We start from the raw sequence: 25,866 nt of genomic DNA on the forward strand, positions 1-25,866 counted from the left end.
ATACGTAATTAATGCCTAAAGAAAGTTTGTTTGTTGGGTTCTTAAGTTGCCTGGTCCTTTCTTAACTTAATCTCTAGGTGTGTCCAAAGTTTGGACTCAAAACATAGTCGACCGGTAGTCGATCAACTAGAACAGTGGTTCTCAAACTGTGCTCCGCGAAGAGCTTTCAGGTGCTCCGCGAAGAGCTTCCAGGTACTCCGAATAGTTTCATTTTTAGTCCGTCCTTCCTTTATTATTACAATAGTAATAAAAAGGTATAAGGGACGGACTATTGTATTCTTACCGCATTAAAAAAAAAAAAAAATAACTAAAACAGTTTGTTTGTTGGGTTCTTAAGTTGCCTGGTCCTTTCTTAACTTAAGAATCTCAAGGTGTGTCCAAAGTTTGGACTCCAAACATAGTCGACCGGTCGTCGATCAACTAGAAAAAACTATGTTATCAAGGCAGTGCGGACGGTTCAGTCGACATTGATCGACGGCCGGTCGACTATGTGTGGACACATTTTTAGCTTTCTAGAGGTTGAGTGGAAAAAAATCCTTTAGAAAACCACTGTCAATATATGTCTACATATAAAAAATATTAAATTGTCTGATCAAACCAAATTGATTGAGATCAAATTGTCAAAAATCTCAAACAATGTTGAGGATTCTATTCCCCGGCTGGGGTTGAACCCACGTCTTTCTGACTACCAGGCGAGCGTCTTGACCAGTTCACCACCGAAATGTGAAACTATGGTACTCTCTTTCATTTCAACAATGTGCCCTATGGAAATCAAATATTTCATTTAATCCATTTTACTTAGTATGCAGAGATATAAAATCTTGCGTGCCCAAGAGCGAAATACCATAAAATTTATATGAAATACTAAAATACAGTTCCATTACCATTTCAAAATGGTCTCACGTCAAGAAAGAAAGGAAATTATTTTTCCACGTTCTTTTTTTCTTTGCTTTGTCCCCTCTCCCTTTGGACTAGTTTGTCACTCTCTCTACTTTAGGTATTCAATCATTTTTTTAGCCTGCCAACCTAGTTAGCTTGGAGGGTAGCGCGTCTGCCTTGTAAGCGCTAGGCCGCGGTTCGATTCCCGCCCCGGGGGCGGATTTTATCCTGAAGAGATGATGTTCGTTCTCGGATCGGCTAGATTTCTTTTATCCTGTCTTTCTTCTTTCATCGATTTTGGGACAGTAAGACCAGAACATTTACAGGTTACAGTCCCCTCTATTTTAAACCTTTACTGTAACCTTTACTATACCTACCTATGTACAGGACACTGCAAACTGCACTAATGGGTTTGAAGCTGTTTCCACCCATGAATAATCCAAGAATACCGGATTACCGGACCGTCCTATCCCTTCAAACCAATCAATATTCCCTAACTTACATGCACTCATACACCTCTAGCAATGCTCCGAAAACAACTATTAATTCCCGAAAAGCAACATAGTTTGACATGGCCCCCAGTTCCCAGCTGGACCTGTGTCTTGAAAGCAATTAATATCTCATATGTGCAGTCATAACTCATTCCGGGAACGTAGCATTTCCCGGCCACATAAATCCCTTAGGTACAATCATGATAACATTTCCCGGTAGGTACCTACGTATAGGTAACTCCCTATTCCCTGAGGTACAATCAGTCTTGATTGTGAACTAGGACAAATACCCAAGAAAATAGAAAATGGTTTATTATTCTGCCGAGAGATGCTCTCAATGTTTTGACAAATTTCTGTGTCAGATAGGTAGGTATATACCAACATTAATTTCAGCAAGTAGATAGCTATGTACGGTTACTAGGTACATAGATAGATAGGTAGGTATTTCCCATCTACCTAGTAGCCGTCTTAATTTCATCTCTTCTGTTCACATTACATAATACCTACGAGAGTATAAATAGAATTACTGAGATTAAAATTTAAACCGATTTTAAGCTCAGTTTGTGGCCCCCACGTAAATAGTTAATCCGGTGCCTCGGTGGTGTACTGGTCAAGACGCTCACCTGGTAAACAGAAGAGCGTGGGTTTAATCCCAGCCGAGGTATGGAATTTTATCCTCAAAATAATTTGAGGATTCAAAAACAATAATAGTAGTAGCCTACTGCTGGAGTAAAGAGACTTCTCAGTCCTATGTGAGCAAAATAAAATATAAAAATTATTACTTTTTACTATTACCTACATGAAAAAAGATGAGTGTTTCACCGCCGTTTTTATTTCGTAGCAATGAAACAACTGCTACATTAGACGTATGTGGTCTGTGTCGTAGCATACCCATCCCGTAGTATGTATCTCATCAGATGGGCGAGAAGAGACTCAATACTTCCGATTTAGGTGCTGGCTGAAATATTTTCAATCGAAAATATTGCAAATATATCAACGGATTACCGACCTAAATAGGAAGTTAATCAGACTAACCTGAAACATCTCGCTTCGCTCGACCAGTGACCGAGGCAGTTATTTGTCCATTGGTATTGTAGAACCAAAATTTTGATTCAAAACCCACAACCGTACCAACCCAAGTGAAGAGCATTTCATTTCAATTCCAACATTTTGGACTCTTGAGGCTAGTTGTGACTCACCTGCAAATCCCATGGGCACTCGCTTGTCATAATAGAAACCTGAGTCGTAGTCAAAGTCTTTCTTGCCTCCAGATCATCCGAGTACCCCGCTCTAGAATACCAGTACGGTTCCAGATCGTAATCCTTCTTGCCCCGCATGCCGAAGAAGCTCTGCGACGACGGGCCTTTCTTGCCCCGCATCCCGAAAAATCTGGCCGGGGCCCGCTTGTCCATGTCCGGGACTTGAATGTCATCCAGGAGACTGGACAAGTCTGGCGTGAGCAGTTCCCGCTTCCCTGGAAGTCAAATAGAAATGCCGGAAAACCACGAAACTCTTTTTCCTTGTTAATATAGGCCGGTTGGCGCTTCGAACGTTCGCGCGCCTCCCGGCACGCTTGATAAATATCTTGTTTAAGCTATCAGAATGAGACTGAAAAACCATGTAAAAATCCCTTTACTTCCGCAGTCTAAACAAGGTCTCGTATGTTTGATGGGAATGTAACACATGTCATGACAAGCTTTTCATTACAAAAGACCTTGCTTAACTTGAGAAAAGAAAGTAAAAAGGATGTTACGAGAATTTTCTGAGTTTTCTTTTGGATGACTTCAGAAAATTTGCCCATCATATTGTTATCAAATAGGTAGTTGTTATCTGTGGATACGGGCACAAGACCGCATAGGAAATTTAGGAATATAAGGTACATATTAATAAAATGTTCTATTACTTCTCTTCTCTATTTCTTGAATTTCATTACTATTATTACTTTCGTATTACGTACAACAACGAGCGCATTAAATTTCGTTTCCGGGAACGGTGCCAAAGTTTGCATTGAAATAACTTTCAGATTTCTCGGACTTGAATGTTGAAACATAAATTGTATGTCACCTACCTCGCATAGGAAATTTAGGAATATAAGGTACATATGTTCTATTACTTCTCTTCTCTATTTCTTGAATTTCATTACTATTATTATTATTACTACTTTCGTATTACGTACAACAACGAGCACATTAAATTTCGTTCCGGGAACGGTGCCAAAGTTTGCATTGAAATTTGATTCCGTGACACAAAGACATTTATTTATTATTATTTAAAATATGAGTGTTTCACCGCCATTTTTATTTCGTAGCAATGAAACGACTGCTACATTAGACTCTGTGGTCTGTGTCGTAGCATGCCCATCCCGTAGTATGCCTCTCATCAGATGGGCGAGAAGAGACACAATACTTCCCATTTAGGTGCTGGGTCAACACGAGAACACCAGAAAGTAATCCGTTGAAATATTTGCAATCGAAAAACGAGTACAAATTTTTGTCGATGGTGGGATTCAAACCCAGGACCTTCTGCATGCCAAGTAAGCGCGTTACCACTGGACCAACCGTGCCCCACTGGACCAAATATGTAATAATACGTAATGGCCGGGACCACACTTTGAGTATGCCTCTCATCAGGTGGGCGAGAAGAGACACATACTACCCAGATGGGAAGTATTGTGTCTCTTCTCGCCCATCTTATGCGAGGCATACCACGGGATGGGCTTGCTACGACACAGACAACACGAGTCTAGTGTAACAGTTTTCTCATTGCTACGAAACACTACAGCTTTGGGGTCTGAAGATTCAGGGTGGAATGATGATTACTGTGCAGTTTTGAGAAGAATGTCATTTAGGTACCTCCTTGTAACCTTTATAGAGTACAAATTTTGTCGATGGTGGGATTCGAACCCAGGACCTGCTGCATGCCAAGCAAGCGCGTTACCACTGGACCAACCGTGCCCCACTGGACCAAATATGTAATAATACGTAATGGCCGGGACCACACTAAACCCAGGACCTTCTGCATGCCAAGTAAGCGCGTTACCACTGGACCAACCGTGCCCCACTGGACCAAATATGTAATAATACGTAATGGCCGGGACCACACTTTGAGTATGCCTCATTTTTCGGAGTTTTGACTACAGATTTGGATTTTTCACTACTTTTACATAGGAATCGACCTTTTATTCATAATTTTTACCCAACCGCAACTGCTCTATTGATGTAGGTTTAACGTCACTGTATAACTAATAACTACTTTAACCCTTCATTAAGCGGATTATTTTTTATAAATTGATATATAGGAAGAAATACAAAGAAAAAATTACATTATTAAATTAAACAATTACTTCTTTTCATAATAAATAAAAATTAAAACTTTTCTAGGAGTTTACACAAGGCACATTAATTCCTTCAAGTAGAAAAAGAAGAAGAAAAAGAAGAAAGATTCAATTAGGCAGCCGTATTTTTAAAAAGAAGATTCAATTAGGCAGCCGTATTTTATTACCTGACTTTTTATAGTCAACATGGCTAAACCAATGAGATTCCACTTTGGACGTCCACACTTGCTGCACAAAGCGGAATCTCACAATCTCATTGGTTCAGCCATGTTGACTAGAGAAAAAGTCACATACGGCTATTGTTGACCGTATTCTTTTGGTTTTCAGCTTCATGGAGACGGACATTCCTATCCTAGTTCTGATAGAGGCAGCTCGCAGTGGTAATGAAAAGGAAGTGGAGAAGGCCGCTGAGAACTTTGCCGATCATGCTAACAAGCTGGTTGAGGTGAGTTGTTTCGCTATTAAGCAAGGTTTTACATATACAGGAGTAAAGGGACTTTCAGTGTCATTCTGGCGGGATAAACAAGGTAGGTATATTCTATTCTATTAGCTTTATTATATTTTAGTGGTTAGCACGGTGGACTTTGAATCTGGAGGTTGTTGGTTAGAGTCCAAGTCAAGTCATAAAATTTAGCTTAGTGTATTAAGTGGGAAATGACATTTGTGACAAGCCTTTATGCTTACCACTCGGTTAGTTCTTGGAACGGCTGACTTTCCTGTCTTCCTTCTTCACTTTCGGGACGATAAGATCTTAGCAGTTATAATTCCGTCTATCAATGTTTTAATGTTTTATTTTCTTTATTTAATAATATCAAATAATACAAGTTAAAGAGAATCGTTCCTCAGCCAACAATGCTTCTAAGAAGGATGCCTTTCTGCTTCCTACGCCAACGCCTACGCCAAGGAAGCCAACAATGCTTCCTCAGCCAACAATGCTTCCTAAGCCAAACATCTGAAATAAAAGATATTTTATATTCTCTTGTATTTTGTTTTCTCAGGTGGCCAACCTAGCATGTAGTATGTCGAATAATGAGGACGGCGTTAAGATGGTGAGATACGCTGCGTCTAGCATTGCGTCTCTGTACACGCAAGTCATCAATGCGGCGCGCATCTTAGCAGCACGGCCCCGCTCTAAGGTAAGTGCGCACGGGGAGGTTTTTTGTGGGAAAGTTTCGGCCAAGAGGAACCATGTCTGTAACTCTGTACAAACAAACAGTTTGAGGCGGGGAAAATTAAGGTGTGCCCAAACATGGTCGACCTGCCCTCGATCAATATCGATCGACGAGGCAGAGTGGACATTGCAGTCGACATCGATCGACTCCTTTATATTTTCTTAGACTTGCGGAGAAATCAGCTCCGGTGCATGGCATTCATTTCCATCATTATCTTCTTTTTACCAATATGTTCTTCTATTTTCAACATCCAAAACAGCAAGATAACTGGAAGTGTAACTAATATTTCAGGTGGCCCAAGAAAACATGGATGTGTTTAAGGAGGCTTGGGATTCACAAGTCCGTGTATTAACTGAGGCAGTTGATGACATTACTACTATTGATGATTTCCTTGCAGTCTCAGGTATGTTGATTTCTTTCAACCCAAAAAAAATATAATTTATACTTTCGGCCCTGATGGCCTCCGGGGATGAAAACGGATTTTTCAAAAGGTCATTTTTGGGACTGAATCTCTGTACAAACAAACAGTTTGAGGCGGGGAAAATTAAGGTGTGCGTGTGCCCAAACATGGTCGACCTGCCGTCGATCAATATCGATCGACCAGGCAGAGTGGACATTGCAGTCGACATCGATCGACTCCTTTATACTTTCTTAGACTTGCGGAGAAACAGCAAGATAACTGGAAGTGTAACTAATATTTCAGGTGGCCCAAGAGAACATGGATGTGTTCAAGGAGGCTTGGGATTCACAAGTGCGAGTATTAACTGAGGCAGTTGATGACATTACTACTATCGATGATTTCCTTGCAGTCTCAGGTATGTTGATTTCTTTCAACCCCAAAAAAAATATAATTTATACTTTCGGCCCTGATGGCCTCCGGGGATGAAAACGGATTTTTCAAAAGGTCATTTTTGGGACTGAATTTCAATATGAATCATTAGTGGAACCTCTTTGAAGCACAAATCACCAATCAAAATGAATTTCCCATTTTTGTTGCTTCCCCTATTGGCGAGAGAATATGGAAAAATGAAAATTTGAAAAGGCCATAACTCCGGCCCTAGTTGTCGGTTGTCGGATCGAGCTCAAACTTATACCAAAGTTCTACGTTCTTTAATAACTTTAATATGATGTATCACAAATAAGGGGTAGGGAGATCTCATTTAATATTTGAAAGTTGACCCGCCTAGAGCCGCCCTTGAGCGCCGGAAAATTGAGACCATCGAAAAAAAGGTACCCCTTAAAAATAGAGAATTACGTGTTTTAGCATTTTTCAAACTGTTCTCGAGGAAAAAATATCAAAAATCACGGGGATATGAGAACAAAGAACAAAAGGAACAGAAAGATTTCTTTAGAATCGAAGTTGATAATTGTCAACCAGATAGAGATCGAATCTACCGGGTGACTGATGTGATGTGATGACACCACGGCACAAGGGGTGGCAAGTTTTTTTTTCAACACCCTGTATGTTCTGCTCCACAGAGAATCACATTCTGGAGGACGTGAACAAGTGTGTCCTAGCGCTACAGGAAGGAGATGCTGATATTCTGGACCGCACGGCCGGAGCTATCAGAGGTCGCTCGGCCCGGGTAGCCAATGTAGTGGCCGCTGAAATGGACAACTATGAACCTGGCATCTATACGGAGCGGGTCCTCGAAGCTATCAAGGTTCTGAGAGAACAAGGTATGGTTTTATTTTTTTTTTAATAGGTTTGATACGGGGAACTGTAACTGCTAAGGTCTTATCGTCCCGAAGAGAGAAGGAAGACAGGATAGGAGAAAGCCAGCCGTTCCGAGAACGAACATTATCCGGTGAGTATATCACGTCACATCACGTCACGTGATAGTAGTTTATAGATGCCTCACGTTTTGTATATGATGAAGTGAGAGAGATAAGACGAGCCGTACTCATGAACAGGGTGAGTATATCACGTCACATCACGTCACGTGATAGTAGTTTATAGATGCCTCACGTTTTGTATATGATGAAGTGAGAGAGATAAGACGAGCCGTACTCATGAACAGGGTGAGTATATCACGTCACATCACGTCACGTGATAGTAGTTTATAGATGCCTCACGTTTTGTATATGATGAAGTGAGAGAGATAAGACGAGCCGTACTCATGAACAGGGTGAGTATATCACGTCACATCACGTCACGTGATAGTAGTTTATAGATGCCTCACGTTTTGTATATGATGAAGTGAGAGAGATAAGACGAGCCGTACTCATGAACAGGGTGAGTATATCACGTCACGTCACGTGATAGTAGTTTATTGATGCCTCACGTCTTGTATATGATGGAGTGAGAGAGATACAACGAGCTGTGCTCTAAATCACCAAAGTATGGAAAAGTATCTTACAAGTGTAATAACCAATGGAAAAGCAGAATTTTGAATTTGGACGAATCATATCGAAATATGGAATTGTAAATACTTTTCCATACTTTGGTGATTTAGGGCACTGTACTCATGAACAGGGTGAGTAAAGGTACTCTCACGTTACGTGAGCTCAATTGACGTGAAGTGATGTGACGTGATAGTAGTGTGTTTCTACTTGAAATTTACTAAAATCCTCTCTCTGACCGAGTGTTCAAGAGAACTGATTCTCAAACCGGAGGAGCCGGGTTTGAATCCCGGACGGAGCGGAAATTTTCTAACCAATCTTTTATGTTCTTGGATAGGCATGGATGTAAAAGAATGTGCCTTGAAGTAATGTGAAAACAGTTCCAAGGTAAAATCTTTTTATTTTTTAGAAGAACACTTGACTTTTAGTTTTACTTGGTTTTTATTGAATTTATACATACAGTCCACTTCAACTGGGAAGTCCGATGACCTTTGGGTGCGCACTCGTCAAAAAATAGCTCGTTGATTAACAAGTAAGCATGTGAATAGTTGATCCCATGGGATTTTTCACGCCGAATCGAATGGTGAAACTTTTAGAACTGTCCGACTTACAGTTGAGAAGTTGCGGTTCCCCTCAGTGCGCAACCAATAAACCCGTTGATAACCAATAAACCCGTTGATTTGTTTTCTCTCCACAGACGGATGAAGAGCTTGATCCCGAGGACATCGAGTTGGACGACCAGTACACAACCTCTGAGGCGGCCACCATGCCCAGGAGCAAGGAGTTGGGAGTGGATGAGTATCCGGATATCAGCGGTATTACTACTGCCAGGGTAAGTTTCCATCAATTAATAATACAACATATTAACAGGAAAATTCATATAAATGGTATACCCATTCGTAAAAGCAAAGCTTGTGGCACAGATGGGGAAAAGCACGAAAGGTTAATAATAATAATAATAATAGTAGTGCTTATTTATACTGCTCGCATAGGACTGAAAAGTCCCTTTACTCCAGCAGTAGGCTACTACTATTATTGTGGTCAAATTCTCAAATTATATTGAGGATAAAATTCCATACCTCGGCTGGGATTGAACCCACGCCCTCCTGTTTACCAGGCGAGCGCCTTAACCACTACATCACCGAGGCATGTAATGTAATGCTCGATCTTAGCGCAGAGAGTTTTCAGTTAATCCAGAGTGCAAGACATACTGGCTTGTTTAAATCAAATGGGTTCGTCAAAGAAAACCCTTGACACCGTGCTAACTCTTGACACCGTGCTAAGATTGGCATTGGCCATTAAAGGTTTGATAGAGGGAACTGTAACAATGTAGGTGTTGTCCCGAAATCAGAGAGGAGGAAGACAGGATAGGAAAAAGCCAGTCGTTCCGAAAACGCACCTTATCTGTATGGGATAATGTTCGCCCCGGGCGGGAATTGAAGACGCGACCTAGCTCTATTACCTCCAACACAAAAGGCCTACTCTGAGGCTTACGTGTAGGGGCAACAGTCCTAAATATGGGTTGAGCTTCTACGAATCTAGCGCTACTCGAGCAGTATAAAAAAGCACAAGCCTCAAATAAGTAAAACTTTAAACCTTTAAACTTACTCATGCTGTAGGAGAGCTTATCAAAGAGTTGAGTGAATTTCAAATGAGTTGCGTTGATTTTATTGTGTACTTTATCAACATATTCGTCAAGATCTTGTAGTTCTTTCATGTATTTCTCAGCTAGGAGGACATTGTAATCTTGTTCCCTAATTCTGACTGGTCGTTCATCGCTGTCTATGATTCCTCTGTGGTCGGTTCCAGTAGTATAGTAATTTCTTAGAATATGTTCATTGTGGCGTCATGAGCTACGTACAGCTCATGACTTCTTATTCTCATGTGCTCCCCCCTTTTCTCCACTTCAACAGGAAGCAATGCGTAAGATGACGGAAGAAGATAAGCAGAAGATCGCACAACAAGTAGAATTCTTCCGCTCCGAGAAGTTGAAGTTTGATCGCGAGGTTGCTAAATGGGACGATACTGGAAATGACATTATCGTTCTCGCCAAGCATATGTGTATGATTATGATGGAGATGACTGACTTCACACGGTAAGTGCCTTTTATTTTATGTTTGATAAAGGGAACTAACAACAGAGGTCTTACCGTCCCGAAATCAAAGAGAGAAAGAGTACCTACAGGATAGGAAAAAGTCATATGTTTCTAGTTTTCTCTCAGAATTGAACACCAACTACTAATCTTTATTTTTTTTATTTTTAAGAGGTTTGATAGAGGAAACTGTAACTGCTAAGGTCTTATCGTCCCGAAATCGTAGAGAGAAGGAAGACAGGATATTAGAAAGCCAGCCGTTCCGAGAACGAACTTTATTCGCTCAGGATAAAATTCGCCTCGGGCGAAAATCGAACCCTAGCGCTTACAAGGCAGACGCGCTACCAACCAAGCTAACTAGGCTGACCTACTAATCTCTTTTCACAGTGGTCGCGGTCCGCTAAAAACCACCATGGACGTGATTAACGCCGCCAAGAAAATCTCCGAGGCCGGCACCAACCTGGATAAACTGACGCGTCAAATTGCCGACCAATGTCCGGAATCCTCAACAAAGAAAGATCTGCTGGCGTATTTGCAGCGCATTGCTCTGTACTGCCATCAGCTGAACATTACGAGCAAAGTGAAAGCCGACGTGCAGAAGCCGACCAATGTCCGGAATCCTCAACCAAGAAAGATCTGCTGGCGTATTTGCAGCGCATTGCTCTGTACTGCCATCAGCTGAACATTACGAGCAAAGTGAAAGCCGACGTGCAGAACATCAGTGGAGAACTTATTGTATCCGGGGTGAGTAGAATAGAGTAAGAAATGTTAAATAGAAAAGAATAGAATTTGAAATAGAATATAACAAGAATAGAATAGAATGCGAGATAGAATAGGCAGTCATTAATTCAGGATTACTTCCGTGCTTCTATGATGAAAAGAGAGAGAAAAGGAATTTCAAAGGTAACACTTAGTAATCAAGTAATAGTATAATAACCACAGAAATTGTGAAAACTCTCAACTTCATCGCAGATAATAGTCATTAATTCAGGATTACTTCCGTGCTTCTATGATGAAGAGAGAGAGAGAAAGGAATTTCAAAGGTAACACTTAGTAATCAAGTAATAGTATAATAACCACAGAAATTGTGAAAACTCTCAACTTCATCGCAGATAATTTCATGATTCATATTGTTTTTAATGGTTTATATTATTCGCAATAGTACAGTTGCTCTGGCATTAGTTTATAACCAAGGAGGGCTGCGGATCGAAGACCAGTCAGTACCTTTAAATATTTAGAATAAGACCATTTTGTAAGATTAAGTGCAAATCAGTCAGTTCCTTATTTTCGATAGTCGAATCTTTTTCTTGTGCTTTTTCAATAGTTTTTTTTTTCCTACATAAAATATTTGTTTTATGTTTCAGTTGGACAGTGCCACTTCTCTTATTCAGGCAGCTAAGAATCTGATGAACGCTGTGGTCCTTACGGTCAAATCTTCATATGTGGCCAGCACCAAATACCCGAGACAAAACCAGGTTGCGGTAAGCAGTTGCTCTGGCATTAGTTTATAACCAAGGAGGGCTGCGGATCGAAGACCTGTCAGTACCTTCAAATATTTAGAATAAGACCATTTTGTAAGATTAAGTGCAAATCAATCAGTTCCTTATTTTCGATAGTCGAATCTTTTTCTTGTGCTTTTTCAATAGTTTTTTTTTCCTACATAAAACATTTGTTTTATGTTTCAGTTGGACAGTGCCACTTCTCTTATTCAGGCAGCTAAGAATCTGATGAACGCTGTGGTCCTTACGGTCAAATCTTCATATGTGGCCAGCACCAAATACCCGAGACAAAACCAGGTTGCGGTAAGTGACAAACCTCAATATCTTCTTATCTTGATCCTAAGAACCATGAGGATTTTTTCTTTAGGTCTGTTTGTTCCAATAATTCTGAGATCCGACTGCAATTGTTTACAGACTGCAAAAAAGAGAAAAAAAATCGAACGGTTTGTCTGAATTTGTCTGAACTTTCCCAATAGTAGAATTGGAGGTAATTTATTTCCATTTCTTCAAATACCTAATCATTCCATATAAGTAATTCCATGGTATTCTACACATTCCCAAAACCAAAAGATTTCCCTGTTTTCCCACCCCGTGTAGGAGGTTTCCGAAGACAAAGGCCTCGAGACCACGGGAGCGTCGTGCTTTTATTACCGTCTGTCACCGACCTTCGCCATTCTGTACTCGGTCAATTTGGTATTTGGATGTTTATCACGCTTTTGACTTGATCGTGTGACCCAGTTGTGTTTAATAGACGTTCAGTTGTGTTCTTTGTGGAAAAAAAAATAAGATTTTGAAAAATACTTGTGAGAAAAAATTGTGATTTTCCTTCCACAAAAGTTTGACTTAACGATAAGTTTCACATCTAACTTTTGGTGTACAACAAGGTTCAATTTTCAGTTGTCATTTTTCTAACATTCATCGTGTTGTTTTCTCCCCTCCTAACCTTGTTTTGTCGTTTTTCTAATCGTGTTTCCGTGGTGTTGTCAAATCCTAATCATATTTTTCATACAAAAGCAAGACTGTTAATAGACGTTCAGTTGTGTTTAATAGACGTTCAGTTGTGTTTAATAGACGTTCAGTTGTGTTCTTTGTGGAAAAAAAAATGAGATTTTGAAAAATACTTGTGAGAAAAAATTGTGATTTTCCTTCCTCAAAAGTTTGACTTAACGATAAGTTTCACATCTAACTTTTGGTGCACAACAAGGTTCAATTTTCAGTTGTCATTTTTCTAACATTTATCGTGTTGTTTTCTCCTCTCCTAACCTTGTTTTGTCGTTTTTCTAATCGTGTTTCCGTGGTGTTGTCAAATCCTAATCATATTTTTCATACAAAAGCAAGACTGTTTTTCCTACTGTCCTACGACTAGTTTTGGGAGGACTTTTTTTCCCCCGCGAACATTTTTTTAGCATCGCTGAATCCAGATTTCCTAATTACTCGTTTGGTGTTTTATTGTGTCTTCAATCCAATTATTGAGTTTCCTAACCTGTTTGGTGTTTTCATTGTTAGTAAACTAACACCCGCCATACAAATGTGTTCTTTTGACAATATGCTGTACTACAGACAGTCCCCTCTATTTTAAACCTTTACTGTAAGTATACCTATGTACAGGACACTCCAAACTGCACTAATGGGTTTGAAGCTGTTTCCACCCATGAATAATCCAAGAATACCGGACCGTCCTATCCCTTCAAACCAATCAATGTTCCCTAACTTACATGCACTCATACACCTAGCAATGCTCCGAAAACAACTATTAATTCCCGAAAAGCAACATAGTTTGACATGGCCCCCAGTTCCCAGCTGGACCGTACTACAGACTATTATTTAGAACATCCCTGGATAGTGGATAGTAGTTTCGAGTCTTTGGCTATCATCAGAAGGTAGTAGTCCTAATGTGTTTTAGCACTATCCTATGAGTATGAGCTGGTATAAAATAAAACACAATTGAAATGGTTTTTTTTTTTTTCAATTACAATAATTTGGTTTTCCTCTTCTGTCCCCCTCTAGTCGCCGATTGTCGTCTGGAAGATGAAGGCCCCGGAGAAGAAGCCCCTCGTGAGACCGGAAAAGCCCGAAGAGGTTCGGGCCAAAGTTCGCAAGGGCTCGCAGAAGAAAGTGCAGAACCCCATCAAGGCCCTCAGCGAATTCCAAAGCCCCACCGAATCCGTGTAAGCGGATGTTGATGATCTGGTGTTGGGTGGAAGAGATCATTCTTGAAAATCCAGCAAAAAAAAAAAAAAAAAAGAAAAAAAATGATCCCGGAAAAAATTCATTATCAGTTATAATATCGAACTTCGAAGGGGATTTGCAAAGTGTAATGGAATCTTGGAATATAATACATATTACCAAATCCTGTATTTGTTAGGTAATAGGTAGCTAATGTACCTAATAAATAAATAAAAAGGTAGGAAAAAATGCTTAATATACCTACGGCTAAACGAAGTGAAAACATCATGATTTTTTTTCTTTTTAGTTCAGCAATTAGGAGGTCCTGATGATTTCAATACCCAGGTAGCTCGAAAATATTTAACGATATTTGTGACAAGCCTTTAAAAATGCTTAACACAATTAAAAATTCCTTCCATTCCCAAAACCAAAAGATTTCCCTGTTTTTCCACCCCGTGTAGGAGGTTTCCGAAGACAAAGGCCTCGAGAGCACGGGAGCGTCGTGCTTTTATTACCGTCTGTCACCGACCTTCGCCATTCTGTACTCGGTCAATTTGGTATTTGGATGTTCATCACGCTTTTGACTTGATCGTGTGACCCAGTTGTGTTTAATAGTCGTTCAGTTGTGTTTAATAGACGTTCAGTTGTGTTCTTTGTGGAAAAAAAAAATAAGATTTTGAAAAATACTTGTGAGAAAAAATTGTGATTTTCCTTCTTCGAAAGTTTGACTTAACGATAAGTTTCAAATCTAACTTTTGGTGTACAACAAGGTTCAATTTTCAGTTGTCATTTTTCTAACATTTATCGTGTTGTTTTCTCCTCTCCTAACCTTGTTTTGTCGTTTTTCTAATCGTGTTTCCGTGGTGTTGTCAAATCCTAATCATATTTTTCATACAAAAGCAAGACTGTTTTTCCTACTGTCCTACGACTAGTTTTGGGAGGACTTTTTTTCCCCCGCGAACATTTTTTTTTAGCATCGCTGAATCTAGATTTCCTAATTACTCGTTTGGTGTTTTATTGTGTCTTCAATTCAATTATTGCGTTTCCTAACCTGTTTGGTGTTTTCATTGTTATTAAACTAACACCCGCCATACAAATGTGTTCTTTTGACAATATGCTGTACTACAGATCTTGCTATTTACTAGACGAGTGTCTTGACCACTACATCACCCAGTTGGCTTTCTCCAATCCTGTCTTCCTGTTCGGAATGATAAGACCCCCGTTGTTACAGTTCCTTCTATCAAACCTATTAAAAAATAATAATATAATAAATAAAAGTAAAAAGATAGGAAAAAAAATTCATAGGTAACTATCAAACCCTCCGTGTATCGACCTACAGAATCAGCCTTCGGTCGATTATACATTAAAACTAATGAAAATTAACTAATTTTAAAAACAAAATTTAAAAGAATTTAAATTTATACTTCCAAACTGTTCATTCGCCTAATTTATAAATGCTAAGTATAAGTAAAACAATTTTAAAACAGTAAAGTAAAACAGTAAAGTATCGAAGTATCAGTAAAATGAAATAATAGGTATTTTCGTAATTGAACAAACGAAGTGGGCTCAGAGTTTTAACAACTTTTCTTGTAGTATTTATGCACGTCTGTTGTCCTGTCCCGCGATAGCTCGAACGCTAATCTTACTCATGTTACAACAAAATAGGTCCATCAGAAACCGAGAAAAAGGTTATCCTCTTGACCTGAACCTGAAACCACATGCATGTGTAGACAGTTAGGGCTGTATTTAGGGGCCGGGGTTCCCCTCAGGTCCTTTTTGCTCCGAAATTTTAAATAATATACTAAAAATTCCTTTATTGTTTAAAGGAAGGTAACCACTAGGCGAGGTTAAAGCCAAAGGCGTTCTCTACTACCTAACCCTTAGAGCTCCATTATTATGTGGTCAAATTCTCAATTAAATGAGGATAAAATTCCATGCCTCGGCTGCAAGGGAGCGTCGTGCTTTTATTACCGTCTGTCACCGACCTTCGCCATTCTGTACTCGGTCAATTTGGTATTTGGATGTTTAAGATCGGAACGTATAAACCAAAATCACATTCTACGACCCACATCGGCATCGGGGCTTTTTGGGATCTAGCAATTGGTCGAAAGAAGTGCTAAGTGCTTCCTCTTGTAATAATCTAATAATAATGAAAAGTTTTGTAACAATAATGAAACGTTAAAACAAGAATCTAAAATCCCTTTTTTATGGAAAGCATTCCTTCGGGAGCATTTTCTACCATCTAGCCCTCAACTCTTTTTGTGGTCAAATTTTCAATCTCTCTAAGAATTGAACTCTTGGCTTGCTATTCACTAGACGAGTGTCTTGACCACTACATCACCCAATTGGCTTTCTCCAATCCTGTCTTCCTTTTCGGAATGATAAGACCTCCGTTGTTACAGTTCCTTCTATCAAACCTATTAAAAAATAATACAAAGTAAAAAGATAGGAAAGAAAATTTCATAGGTAACTATCAAACCCTCCGTGAATCGACCTACAGAATTAGCCTTCGGTCGATTATACATTAAAACTAATGAAAATTAACTAATTTTAAAAACAAAATTTAAAAGAATTTAAATTTATACTTCCAAACTGTTCATTCGCCTAATTTATAAATGCTAAGTATAAGTAAAACAATTTTAAAACAGTAAAGTAAAACAGTAAAGTATCGAAGTATCAGTAAAATGAAATAATAGGTATTTTCGTAATTGAACAAACGAAGTGGGCTCAGAGTTTTAACAACTTTTCTTGTAGTATTTATGCACGTCTGTTGTCCTGTCCCGCGATAGCTCGAACGCTAATCTTACTCATGTTACAACAAAATAGGTCCATCAGAAACCGAGAAAAAGGTTATCCGGAAAAAGATACCCCAATTATTGTATCCACTAAGAGGTAAAAGCTACCAATTTCAAGGTAATAATAGGAAGGTAGGTGATTTCGTTCGAATATCCAGAGTTGCTACCTACCTTTTATGGTCAAAGAAAGTCGAGGGAAAAAGTATGTAGGAATCTAATATCTCTACATTCTCTACCTACGATCGAACTTTTATAGGTAAATTTTCTTTTTTTTTTATGAGCTTTACTTTTTTTATAGTTGATTTTTTTTAGTTTTAGTGAATGTCCAAAAAAAAAGGTTTACATTTTACAATAATTCAGAATAACTAGATAGGTTGACTTGTAAAGAAATCGAAAAGGAAAACAAAAAAGAATGCAAAGTTATTTAAAAATTAATAATAATGTCCTAACATAGTCGATATTGTGTGAGATGGATTGAGTGAGTTGTGAGTGACACCCGCCCATCCTACTCAGTTGTCTGCCGAGTGCTGTGAAGGCGAAGACAGGCCGAGAGAATTAGCCGTAAGCATATCTGTGGAAAAGGAAAAAGAAAGGAACATACACACGTAATTAATGCCTATTATATATTATGTTAAGGCGGTGTCTTCCTGATCCCTTATGTGCCGCGTCCATTTTAATTTAGGACTATTGCACTGAAATTAATGCCTAAAAAAAGTTTGGTTGTTGGGTTCTTAAGTTAAGTTGGGTTCTTAAGTTGCCTGGTCCTTTGTTAACTTAATCTCAAGATGTGTCCAAATTTTGGACTCCAAACATAGTCGACCGGTTGTCGATCAACCAGAAGAAACTATGTTATCAAGGCAGTGCGGACGGTTCAGTTGACATTGATCGACGGCCGGTCGACTATGTGTGGACACATTTTTAGCTTTCTAGGGGTTGAGTGGAAAAAATCCTTTAGAAAACCCCTGTCATATTGACATATATATCTACCTACATATAAAAAATAATAAATTGTCTGATCAAATCAAATTGATTGACATCAAATTCTCAAAAATCTCAAACAATGTTGAGGATTCTATTCCCCGGCTGGGGTTGAACCCACGTCTTTCTGACTACCAGGCGAGCGTCTTGACCAGTTCACCACCGAAATGTGGAACTATGGTACTCTCTTTCATTTCAACAATGTGCCCTATGGAAATCAAATATTTCATTTAATCCATTTTACTTAGTATGCAGAGATATAAAATCTTGCGTGCCCAAGAGCGAAATACCATAAAATTTATAATATAAAATACTAAAATACAGTTCCATTACCATTTCAAAATGGTCTCACGTCAAGAAAGAAAGGAAATTATTTTTCCACGTTCTTTTTTTCTTTGCTTTGTCCCCTCTCCCTTTGGACTAGTTTGTCACTCTCTCTACTTTAGGTATTCAATCATTTTTTTAGCCTGCCAACCTAGTTAGCTTGGAGGGTAGCGCGTCTGCCTTGTAAGCGCTAGGCCGCGGTTCGATTCCCGCCCCGGGGGCGGATTTTATCCTGAAGAGATGATGTTCGTTCTCGGATCGGCTAGATTTCTTTTATCCTGTCTTTCTTCTTTCATCAATTTTGGGACAGTAAGACCAGAACAGTCCCCTCTATTTTAAACCTTTACTGTAAGTATACCCATGTACAGGACACTCCAAACTGCACTAATGGGTTTGAAGCTGTTTCCACCCATGAATGATCTAAGAATACCGGACCGTCCTATCCTTTCAAACCAATCAATATTCCCTAACTTACATGCACTCATACACCTAGCAATCTCCGAAAACAACTATTAATTCCCGAAAAGCAACATAGTTTGACATGGCCCCCAGTTCCCAGCAGAACCTGTGTCTTGAAAGCAATTAATATCTCATATGTGCAGTCATAACTCATTCCGGGAACGTCGCATTTCCCGGCCACATAAATCCCTTAGGTACAATCATGATAACATTTCCCGGTAGGTACCTACGTGTAGGTATTAACTCCCTGTTCCCTGAGGTACAATCAGTCTTGATTGAGAACTAGGATAAATACCCAAGAAAATAGGAAATGGTTTATTATTCTGCCGAGAGATGCTCTCAATGTTTTGACAAATTTCTGTGTCAGATAGGTATTAAACCAACATTAATTTCAGCAAGTAGATAGCTATGTACGGTTAGTAGGTACATAGATAGGTAGGTCTTTCCTATCTACCCAGTAACCATCTTAATTTCATCTCTTCTGTTCACATTACATAATACGAGAGTATAAATATAATTACCGAGATTAAAATTTCACCCGGTTTTAAGCTCAGTTTGTGGCCCCCGGCCTAGATAGTTAATCAGACTCTTCTTCTTTTACTTCGTCTTTCCCATGAAGGGGTCGGCGTTTTTCGTTAGCCTCTCAAGCAGCCGCCAGCCCTAACTAGGGTGATTGCTTTGGGCTGACATTTGGTTTTGGCCACAAATTTTACGAGTGAATACCCTTCGCACTCAACCTTTGCTATTTCTTTAGCAAGGGAAATTCAGGCTGGTATATTCCCTGTTTGAAGTCCCCCAGCCAGACTAAGCTGGTCTACTCCCTGTTTAACGTCCCCCAGCCAGACATTACCTATCTACCTAGTTAAGGTCTTAATTTCATCCCTTCTGTTTACATTACATACTACGACTACCGAGTTTAAACTCACTTTGTGCCCCCCGGGCCTAAATAAATCAGACTAACCTGAAACATCTCGCTTCGCTCGACCAGTGGGTGTGTCTGGGGCGTTCAGCACGTTCAGAAGTTGTGAAAGATCATCTACCCAGATGGGAAGTATTGTGTCTCTTCTCGCCCATCTTATGCGAGGCATACCACGGGATGGGCATGTTACGACACAGACAATACGAGTCTAGTGTAACAGTTTTCTCATTGCTACGAAACACTACACCTTTGGGGTCTGAAGATTCAGGGTGGAATGATGATTACTGTGCAGTTTTGAGAAGAATTTCATTTAGGTACCTCCTTGTAACCTTTATATCCCACATATAACTTTCATAACTGATAAGTCTGATAACTCCTACAACCTACATATGTTGTATAATAATACTTATTAGGACTACCATAACTATGCTTAGGTATACCTATAAAACATTTTGCTAGGTATGTAGGTATTAATTTAACCTTTATATCCCACATATAACTTTCATAACTGATAAGTCTGATAACTCCTACAACCTATGTTGTATAATAATACTTATTAGGACTACCATAACTATGCTTAGGTATACCTATAAAACATTTTGCTAGGTATGTAGGTATTAATTGAGGAGCTGGGTGCAAAAAGGGCAATAAACAATAAATAAAAATCACCAAACAGATATTTAACTTTAAAGTTTTCAATTTTTCATCAAAATCCTTGAAAAGTATGTTTACAAAAAATTCTGTAACTCATCGAAAAAAAAGTTATCACTGCAGTTCAAACGCTGGAAGATAGAGCGCACCACGTTCTATTAAAAAAACCGTTTTACGAAGATCATCCGAGTACCCCGCTCTAGAATACCAGTACGGTTCCAGATCGTAATCCTTCTTGCCCCGCATACCAAAGAAGCTCTGCGACGACGGGCCTTTCTTGCCCCGCATGCCGAAAAATCTGGCCGGGGCCCGCTTGTCCATGTCCGGGACTTGAATGTCATCCAGGAGACTGGACAAGTCTGGCGTGAGCAGTTCCCTTCATTTAGGTACCTCCTTGTAACCTTTATATCCCACATATAACTTTCATAACTGATAAGTCTGATAACTCCTATACAGCCTATGTTGTATAATAATACTTATTAGGACTATCATAACTATGCTTAGGTATACCTATACAACATTTTGCTAGGTATGTAGGTATTAATTGAGGAGCTGGGTGCAAAAAGGGCAATAAATAAAAATCATCAAACTGAGATATTTAACTAAAAACCACGAAACTCTTTTTCCTTGTTAATATAGGCCGGTTGGCGCTTCGAACTTTCGCGCGCCTCCCGGCACGCTTGATATATCTTGTTTAAGCTATCAGAATGAGACTGAAAAATCCCTTTAGTTCCGCAGTCTAAACAAGGTCTCGTATGTTTGATGGGAAAGTAACACATGTCATTACAAGCTCTTCATTACAAAAGACCTTGCTTAACTTGAGAAAAGAAAGTAAAAAGGATGTTACGAGAATTTTCTGAAGACGGGTAGAATTTAGAGCCAAAACCTCCAAAGAACAAAAAGGCAAATGAAAAGGTAACCACTAGGTTCAAGTCCAAACTATATCATAAGTTAAATAGAATGTGTTACCTACGAGTATATTTCTCTAAGAGGTAGGTATCTGTAGTTTGTCGCTGTTAATAACGTATCAAATTGCAAATATTTTCACATCAAAATGACGTCACCGCATACGCGTTACAATGGTTGGAAATTTAGCAATGTTTTCTTTTGGCTGACTTCAGAAAATTTGTCCATCATATTGTTATCAAATAGTATGTAGTTCATATCTGTGGATACGGGCACAAGATCGCATAGGAAATTTAGGAATATAAGGTAGGTACATATGTTCTATTACTTCTCTTCTCTATTTCTTGAATTTCATTACTATTTATTATTATTATTACTACTTTCGTATTACGTACAACAACGAGCACATTAAATTTCGTTCCGGGAACGGTGCCAAAGTTTGCATTGAAATAACTTTCAGATTTCTCGGACTTGAATGCTGAAACATAAATTGTATGTCACCTACCCTTGTAACCTTACTGTCGCCATTGTGTTGGGTTTCAAGTCGAATGGAAGATTATGCATTTGAGTACAAAACTACAAATGGTGAATGGAAAGTTTTTTTTTAGGTAGGTAAATTCCCTTATTTTTATGTACTTTTTTTTTTTGTTTTTAAAAGATGAGTGTTTCACCGCCGTTTTTATTTCGTAGCGATGAAACAACTGCTACATTGGACGCTTGTGGTCTGTGTCGTATGCATTTGAGTACAAAACTACAAAAATGGTGAATGGAAAGTTTTTTTTTAGCTAGGTAAATCCCCTTATTTTTATGTACTTATTTATTTTTATTTATTTTATGTAGGTATTTCCTTTGTCATTATAATTCAGAGGTTTTGTAGAGGGAGTTTATAGTAAGGGCACTGCTAAAAGGTCTTATCGTCCCGAAAGTGAAGATTACCTTTGACAGCGAAGAAGCTCCGAGAAGCTGGGTCAACACGAGAACACCAGAAAGTAACCCGTTGAAATATTTGCAATCGAAAAACGAGTACAAATTTTTTCGATGGTGGGATTCGAACCCAGTACCTTCTGCATGGCAGGCAAGCGCGTTACCACTGGACCAACCGTGCGAAGAAGCTCCGAGAAGGCGCTCGTTTGGATTCATAGAATGAAGAATAGTCATCCGATAACTTCTTTCCTCTTACACCTGTAATGAAATAGAATAAAAAATAGAATTTTTATGTTCTAATTGACAAGTTCGCGGAGTTCGCGAATGATAACACATTGACAATTTGCTGAAGACGGGTCTGGAGTTCGGACCCGAAACGTCCAATACCAAACAGTAAGGTACCTACGTGCCAACTTTAAGTCCTATAAAAAGTATAAGTTAAGTGTGAGTGTTGGCAAACCAAAAATGTCATTTAGTTCTAGAATAAAAAATTGCTATAAAATATTATAAATAGATACCTATAGGTAATAGGTAATTACCTACCTCCCTATGTACCTACCTGCATGTACTTGCATACCTACTTTCCCTAAGCAGCGTCTAGAGCTAAACACATCGCCTGAAACATGTCCACATTGTCCACACTATGTAGGTACCCACTCTCTCTCTCTCTCTCTCTCTCTCTCTCTCTCTCTCTCTCTCTCATACCTACCACCGAAATCCTGTCTTATCTTCCCGAAACAAGAGAGAGAACGAAGACAGGATAGAAAGGCAGCCGTTCCGAGAACGAACACTATCTGTTCGGGATGAAATCCACCCCCGACCCCGGACGGGAATCGAACCTTCGACCCAGCACTTACAAGGTAGCTAGACTATTATTATGTTAAGGTGGTCTTTTCTTAATCCCTTATGTGCTGCGTCCATTTTAATTTAGGACTAACTAGGCTAACTCTACTAAGAGAATAATTTTTTTATTAGGGCCGTTTGGAGACAAAATTGTCAGATTAGCATGGAACAAATTGTATGGTCGCCGTGAAACTATCTGTGTATGCAATGTGCTGTATTTGAATAATCTCTCGGGAAGGATTCCAAATTGCAAGTTTTCAGGTCAAATTCGATGGGTCTTTTCTTAATCCCTTATGTGCTGCGTCCACTCTAATTTAGGACTAACTAGGCTAACTCTACTAAGGGAATAATTATTTTATTAGGGCCGTTTGGAGACAAAATTGTCAGAGGAGCATGGAAAAAATTGTATGGGCGCCGTGAAACTATCTGTGTATGCAATTTGCTGTATTTGAATAATCTCGGGAAGGATTCCAAATTGCAAGTTTTCAGGTCAAATTCGATGGGTACATTAGTCTTATGGAAATGCAGGTTAATCTAATAATGTATTTCACCTACAATTTATTTTAAAAACATAAATAATGAGGGACTTATGCTCTGTTCCACAACAATTACTTTAACTATTAGGTACTGGATATTAATATACTTAATTAAATTACCTATGATCAAATTCTCGATTGAAAAAAGTAATAGGTACCTAATAGAAAAAAAAAATTACTTGGTTGAGTCTCGAACCTATGCTCTCTCGGTCTGAAGGTCAAGAGTTCAATAATATTTTGGAGTCGTGTTTCTTTTCTTGGCTGCTAAGTGGTTGGCGGTACTGGATATTAATATAGGTACCTAATTAAATTACCTATGATCAAATTCTCGATTGAAAAAAGTAATAGTTACTTAATAGAAAAAAAATTACTTGGTTGAGACTCGAACCTATGCTCTCTCGGTCTGAAGGTCAAGAGTTCAATAATATTTTGGAGTCGTGTTTCTTTTCTTGGCTGCTAAGTGGTTGGCAGTCAAGTACCTACTTAGCTAATCACCCAAAAGCGTTGATAATAAGAAATTTGAGTGTCTACATTTCGTAGTATGGGAGAAAGCTATATCGATCTAAGCTCATGGTTGTACACAAACGTCAAGTAAAAACTTAGCTCAAGATAGAAAGTAATAATTCGGGGACATTTCGAGGTCAAATTGTCAAAATGAAACAATACAAAATGTTTGCGGAGAGAACCTGGCATTTCGTTGAAAGCACAAAGAGTTTTTTTAAAAAAAAAAAACTGTTTCAAAGTTCAAACTTTCATATTAGGTACCTACCTATTCTATGTTAACACGATATACCTATTTTTTTTTAATTTTCTAATTAAGTAGGTAAAAAAAGGCATTTCCTAGGTAATTATTCAAGACATAGCTGCATTACATACATTAGAATTTTATTTTATTTTGTTGAAAAGGTGAAAATGGTGAGACTACTGCAGATAGATGATGTACGAGTATGTAGGTATCTTTCATTTCATCAAATCCTATTCATTCATAATAATCATAATCTTCTAATGAAATTTTTTCAACGCGAGGCAAAAGCTCTACTTAGCTAATCACCCAAAAGCGTTGATAATAAGAAATTTGAGTGCCTACTTTTAGCAGTAGGTATGGGAGAAAGCTATATCGATCTTAGCTCATGGTTGTACAAACGTCAAGTAAAAAGTCTGCTCAGATGGAAGGTTCCTAGCTCTGGGATATTTTGAGGTCAAAGTCTCAAAATGAAACAATACAAAATGTTTGCGGAGAGAACCTGGCATTTCGTTGAAAGCACAAAGAGTTTTTTTTTTTTAAAGATTGTTTCAAACTTTCATATTAGGTACCTACCTCTATTCTATGTAACACGATACATTTTTTTTTTTAATTTTCTAATTAAGTAGGTAAAAAAAGGCATTTCCTAATTATTCAAGACATAGCTGCATTACATAGGTACCTACATTAGAATTTTATTTTATTTTGTTGAAAAGGTGAAAATGGTGAGATTACAGATAGATGATGTACAATTACTCATTCCTACATAATTATGTAGGTATCTTTCATTTCATCAAATCCTATTCATTCATAATAATCATAATCTTCTAATGAAATTTTTTCAACGCGAGGCAAAAGCTATTCAACAAACATCTTGACCTGAACCTGAAACCACATGCATGTGTAGACAGTTAGGGCTGTATTTAGGGGGCCGGGGTTCCCCTCAGGTCCTTTTTGCTCCGAAATTTTAAATAATATACTAAAAATTCCTTTATTGTTTAAAAGAAGGTAACCACTAGGCGAGGTTAAAGCCAAAGGCGTTCTCTACCACCTAACCCTTGAAGCTCCATTATTATGTGGTCAAATTCTCAATTAAATGAGGATAAAATTCCATGCCTCGGCTGGGAGCAAACCCACGCCCTCCTGTTTACCAGGCGAGCGTCTTGACCACTACGCCCCCGAGGCAGTTATTGGCCCATTGGTATTGTACAAAGGACCAAAATTTTGATTCAAAATCCAAAACCGTACCAATCCAAGTGAAGAGCATTTCATTTCAATTCCAACATTTTGGACTCTTGGCTTTTAGAGGCTAGTTGTGACTCACCTGCAAATCCCATGGGCACTCGCTTGTCATAATAGAAACCTGAGTCGTAGTCAAAGTCTTTCTTGCCTCGTTAGAGGCTAGTTGTGACTCACCTGCAAATCCCATGGGGACTCGCTTGTCATAATAGAAACCTGAGTCGTAGTCAAAGTCTTTCTTGCCTCGCATGGCGGCAAAAGCGTTCGGTTTGGGCGCTCGCTTGTCTGTGTCCTGAGATGACGTCACACTGATGACAGTAGCGAGCCACAAGCATCCCAACCACAAGAAGTTCATGACTGAAAGCAGAGAGGAAATGGAAAACAGGGATTAGCATAAATATTTTTTTTATTATTATTATTATTTCTGAAAAACATGAGTGTTTCAGGTCAGCTCCCATGGCGTAGTGGTCACTGCGCTCGCCTTGCACGCGGAAGACCCGGGTGAGAGGAAATGGAAAACAGGGATTAACATAAATGATGTTTTTATTATTTCTGAAAAAACATGAGTGTTTCA

At 38.8% G+C, this 25,866-nt stretch overlaps 2 protein-coding genes across 2 annotated transcripts in view; one reads left to right on the forward strand and one right to left on the reverse strand.

Annotated features, from left to right (window-relative positions):
- LOC103522723 (catenin alpha) overlaps positions 1 to 14,252 on the forward strand; it is a 30,706-nt gene extending 16,454 nt beyond the window's left edge. Inside the window, exons 8-13 of the mRNA XM_026832734.1 lie at positions 8,917 to 9,051; positions 10,133 to 10,314; positions 10,699 to 10,829; positions 10,946 to 11,055; positions 11,676 to 11,792; positions 13,818 to 14,252. Coding sequence (XP_026688535.1) covers positions 8,917 to 9,051; positions 10,133 to 10,314; positions 10,699 to 10,829; positions 10,946 to 11,055; positions 11,676 to 11,792; positions 13,818 to 13,982 — 840 coding nt within the window. The 3' untranslated portion in view covers positions 13,983 to 14,252. The remainder of the gene's footprint in view (positions 1 to 8,916; positions 9,052 to 10,132; positions 10,315 to 10,698; positions 10,830 to 10,945; positions 11,056 to 11,675; positions 11,793 to 13,817) is intronic.
- A 2,955-nt stretch (positions 14,253 to 17,207) lies between these two features.
- LOC113472958 (tachykinins) lies at positions 17,208 to 25,652 on the reverse strand. The gene is given in 5 exon segments (XM_026832738.1): positions 17,208 to 17,342; positions 19,494 to 19,568; positions 20,288 to 20,495; positions 22,114 to 22,190; positions 25,470 to 25,652. Coding segments are annotated over 5 exon segments (600 nt in total). The 5' UTR covers positions 25,648 to 25,652; the 3' UTR covers positions 17,208 to 17,280.
- Between the last annotated feature and the right edge of the window lie 214 nt (positions 25,653 to 25,866).

The sequence above is a fragment of the Diaphorina citri genome, unplaced genomic scaffold, assembly GCF_000475195.1.
Source record: "Diaphorina citri unplaced genomic scaffold, Diaci psyllid genome assembly version 1.1 scaffold80, whole genome shotgun sequence".
Lineage (NCBI taxonomy): Eukaryota > Metazoa > Arthropoda > Insecta > Hemiptera > Psyllidae > Diaphorina > Diaphorina citri.